Raw genomic sequence first — 4,520 nt, forward strand, 5'->3', positions numbered from 1 at the left:
GTGTATCCAACAGTGCTGCAGGGTAAACTTCTAATATCAACTCTTCCGTAAGCACTATGGGTAATGCCTGGACATAAGTGGCCGATTGGACCGCGCATTTGAGCAAGTATACATGAAAAACTGGGTGGATTCTGCTGTGATCAGGTAGAGCTAGCTTGTATGCAACCGTCCCCATGCGTTCGACAATTTGGAAAGGTTTGTAGAACCTAGGACTGAGCTTTTCATTTGGTCTGCGTGCTAAAGATTTCAATCTATAAGGCTGCAATTTAAGATAAACCCAATCACCTATTTGATACTCCACATCACGTCGATGTTTATTAGCCTGCACCCGATTTTTCTCTTGAGCTTTGCATAGGTTCCTTTTTAACTCTTGTAATAGGTCATCACGTTCATGTTGGAGTTGATTAACACTTTCGATTTTAGATGGAATGGTGGTGTCCTTTAAAAGTAATAAAGGGTTTTGTGCATATAGAGCTTTGAAAGGAGACATTTTTGTAGAGGCACTGTAATTTGTATTAAACCAAAATCCAGCCCATGGCAATCATTGTCGCCACTTCCGTGATTGAGAACCTGTCATACAACAGAGGTAGGTCTCTAAACAGCAATTAATAACCTCTGTTTGGCCATCGGATTGAGGATGGTAAGTTGTACTGTATTTAAGTTTGGTGGCGGCATGTCTAAATAATTCTCGCCAGAACTTACTTAAGAATAATTTGTCCCGATCAGAAACTATGGTGGAAGGAAATCCATGTAGTTTGACAACTTCGTTAATGAATAATTGAGCTACCTCAATTGTTGTGAAAGGGTGAGCCAGGGCAAAGAAATGAGCATATTTGGTGAATCTGTCCACCACCACCAGAATAGTGTCTTTTCGCTGTACTTTGGGTAACCTTCCAATAAAGTCCATAGAGATGTCAGACCAAACTTGGGTGGGAATTGGTAATGGCTGTAAAAGTCCAGCAAGTGCTAATGTTTCTGTTTTGTTGCATTGACATATCTCACATTGCATTACAAACTCTTTAATGTCTCTTCTCATCCCTTCCTAATAGACTACACCTGCTATCCTCTTAAAAGTGCGAAAGTACCCGTTGTGGCCCCCTAAAGGAGATTCATGTAGCTCCTTAATGAGGCAAGGTATGTGAGAATACTTAGGTAGCACCAATTTCCCTTGATAGAATAATCTCCCTTTCCTTAACTCATAACCTTCCCAAGCTTTAGAATTCACCAATAATTCTTGGATTAAAGAAATCAATTTAACATCCTATTGAATTTCTTCCTCCCAATTCTCCTATTCATCAGTTTGGAACATAGACACAGCCCTAAAATACTCTCTTCTGGATAATGCATCAGCCACTTGATTCTCTTTGCCTCATCGGAAACGAATTTCGAAATCATACCCAATGAGTTTGGAAGCCCATTTAAACTGTTCTTCTGTCAATATCCTCTGCTCAGTGAGAAACTTTAAACTTTTTTTGTCTGTAATGATAGTAAAATGGCTACCCATTAGGTAGTGTTTCCATTTTTGGATTGCTGAACTATTACCATTAACTCCCTTTCATACACAGACTTTCGTTGGCCTCTGTCTAACAAAGCTTGGCTCCAAAAAGCAAGGGGGGTCTACCCTCCTGTAACAACACAACCCCCAAACCTTTGCTAGAGGCATCTGTCTCCAAGGTGAAGGATTTAGTAAAATTTGGTACTGCCAATACGGGCAATTGGGAAACCGCACCTTTAAGATTGTTAAACGCCTGTTGAGTTGTTACAAACCATAGAAATCCCTCCTTAGTCAATAATTGCGTAAGAGGTTTGGCAATCTTACCATACCCTTGCACAAATCTTCTATAATAGCCGGTTAGCCCCAAAAATCCTCTAAAAGCCTTAGCATCCTTAGGAACAGGCCAATTCCATATAGCTTCAACCTTCTTTGGATATGCAGCCACACCTTCCTTGGAAATTATATGGCCTAGATATTCCAAACTCAACTGTCCAAAACTGCACTTCTTTTGGTTGAGTTTCAATTTATGTTGCTGCAATACTTGTAGGACTTCCTGTAAATGTTCCACATGCTTGTCCATAGTAGGGTTGTATATTAAAATGTCATTAAAGAAGACGAGCATAAACTTCCTTAAAAATGGTTTAAGGATATGGTTCATCAAAGACTGAAAGGTGGCTGGAGCATTAGTTAGCCCAAAGGGCATGACTAGAAACTTGTAATGGTCGTCATGAGTGCGAAAGGCCATCTTCTCAATGTTACCTTTTCACATGAGAATCTGATGATATTCAGATTTTAAATCCAATTTGGAGAAAGTAGTTGCCCCAACCAATGCATCTAGCAATTCTTCTATAATAGGAATAAGGAATTTGTTTGGAATCGTTATTTTATTAAGTGCCCTATAGTCCACACAAAACCTCCACCCTCCACTTTCTTTTTTACCAATATGATTGGGCTTGAATAAGGACTGATACTGGACCTGATGATCCAAGCTTGCACCATCTCTTGCATCAGTCTCTCGATCTCATTCTTTTGGTGGTGCAAGTACTTGTAGGGCTTGAGGTTAGGAATATAACCACCTTCTTGAATATGGATGGCATGATCATAGGTGCGGCTAGGAGGTAGGCCAACTAGATCATGGAAAACTTCTTCATTCCCTTTTAATATTTCCATTATTTCTGTAGGAACCTTGATGCCTGATGCCTCTTGGTCCTGGTCCCATGTAATGAAATAACATGCTTCTTCATTGTTCAAATCATGCAACATGGATTTGAAAGAAGATTCTAATTTAGAAAGTGTGGATCACCCACCAAAATTTTCTCCGTCTCACCCTTACGAATTGTCAACCTCAAATTCCTAAAATCGGCTCTCACCTCGCCAAGAGATGCTAACCATTCCAACCCTAAAACCATATCAGCACCACCTACTACAAAAACAAAAAAATCTTGTTGAATTTTCAGGCCCTGTAAATCCAAAATGAACCCTTTACACTTCCTTTGGCATTGTACCTTGTGCCCATCTCCCACCTCGACCACGTAAGGCCGAGTTTGCTCCTGTTGTAGTCTACATTTAGATATTAATTCATGTGACATGAAATTATGGGAAGCACCACAGTCTAATAAAACCATCACGTCCTCTTTCCTAATTGATCCCAAGAGTTTCTAAGACTTCTTAGTAGTAAGGCCAGCCATGGTACATATTGATAATTGCAAGGTTTGTCCTTCTTCCTCCAATTCTTGTTCCTGATTGGAATTCTTGTCTGGCAAGTCGTCCAATCCTGATAATTCCTCTTCCGACATAAGCAACATGTGTAGTTGTTTATTTTTGTACATATGGTTAGGGCCGAGTTTTTCATCGCAACGAAAACATAACCCTCTTTTGATTTTATCTTGCAACTCTTCTTGTGTTAATTTTCGAAAAGGAGTCCCTCTTGGCCGCTGCATTCCCGAGGTACTGCTACTTGTACTCGCAACTTCACTACCCTCCCCTCTTCCTTTATTGGAGCCATCCAGAACTACTAAATTTCCTCCTTCATTGGAATAACTTTTGGTTACCGAAAAAGGTTTGTAAGTGTTGTTGGTTTTGTTAACCACTGGTGGTATTGGTTTTGTTGTCACCCTTATCTTTTCTTCCACCATTTGGGCCTTCATCATTAACTCAGCCAGATTTGCAGGTTCATACAGTTTTACCTCTGCCTTGACCTCTTCCTTTAATCCATTCAAGAAAATACCGACCAAGTAATCTTGGTTAATTCCCTTCATGAAACTGGCATACTGTTCGAATTTCTCAATGTAATCCTCCACACATCCTGTTTGTCTTAACCCAATCAGAATTTCAAAAGGGTTTTTTAACAAAATCGGTTGGAATCTACGCATCACAGCTACCTTGAATGCATCCCACTTTGGATTAGGGTTGCATGTTTCCCACCATTGGAACCAATTCAATGCTTTTCCTTCTAAAGCAATCATAACAACCCTCATTTTTTTCTCATCACTGACTTCTTTTAATTTTAAATACCTTTCTAGCCTATTAATCCACCCATAAGCCTTTTCTCCAGCAAATACTGAAATATCCAATTTTCTCGATGTGGAGGAGAACCCAGATTGCCCTATCACGCCCTCATCGTCCCCTATTTTTCCTTCATTGACCATAGAATTGTCATCAGAAGTTTTGTCCTTAACTGAAAGCTTTTCCACCACTACCGTAAGCCCCTTAATCATGTCTTCTAGTCTTTGAAACCGCTCATGCTGTTCATTTTCATTCTTGCCCTAATCTTGAACCAAATCTTGAATCATCCTTTCCAGCCCATCAATTCTTGACTCCATTCTTGTATTCACCATGCCTTATTCGTCACTACTCCATAAAACCAAGATCGCTGCTCCTGATACCAATTGATAGGTATCTAGACTCAAACAGATATGTATAATCCCTGTATGATCTTATTATGGCTATTGTTCTTTCAATTGAATAAGAACAGTAACAAAAAACGTTTACAACTTTAAAGGTCTTTCGAGAGGACCCCTTCTCT

The 4,520-nt window shown here is 39.7% G+C and overlaps 1 protein-coding gene across 1 annotated transcript; it reads right to left on the bottom strand.

Annotated features, from left to right (window-relative positions):
- Positions 1–541: 541 nt before the first annotated feature.
- LOC114195043 lies at positions 542–4,212 on the bottom strand. The gene is made up of 6 exons (XM_028085440.1): positions 3,161–4,212; positions 2,803–3,055; positions 2,410–2,704; positions 1,649–2,254; positions 703–975; positions 542–570 (listed from the first exon to the last, which is right to left on the bottom strand). Exons 1-6 carry the CDS (start codon positions 4,210–4,212, stop codon positions 542–544), a joined length of 2,508 nt encoding a protein of 835 aa, XP_027941241.1.
- Between the last annotated feature and the right edge of the window lie 308 nt (positions 4,213–4,520).

Source organism: Vigna unguiculata, chromosome 8 (assembly GCF_004118075.2).
Source record: "Vigna unguiculata cultivar IT97K-499-35 chromosome 8, ASM411807v1, whole genome shotgun sequence".
Lineage (NCBI taxonomy): Eukaryota > Viridiplantae > Streptophyta > Magnoliopsida > Fabales > Fabaceae > Vigna > Vigna unguiculata.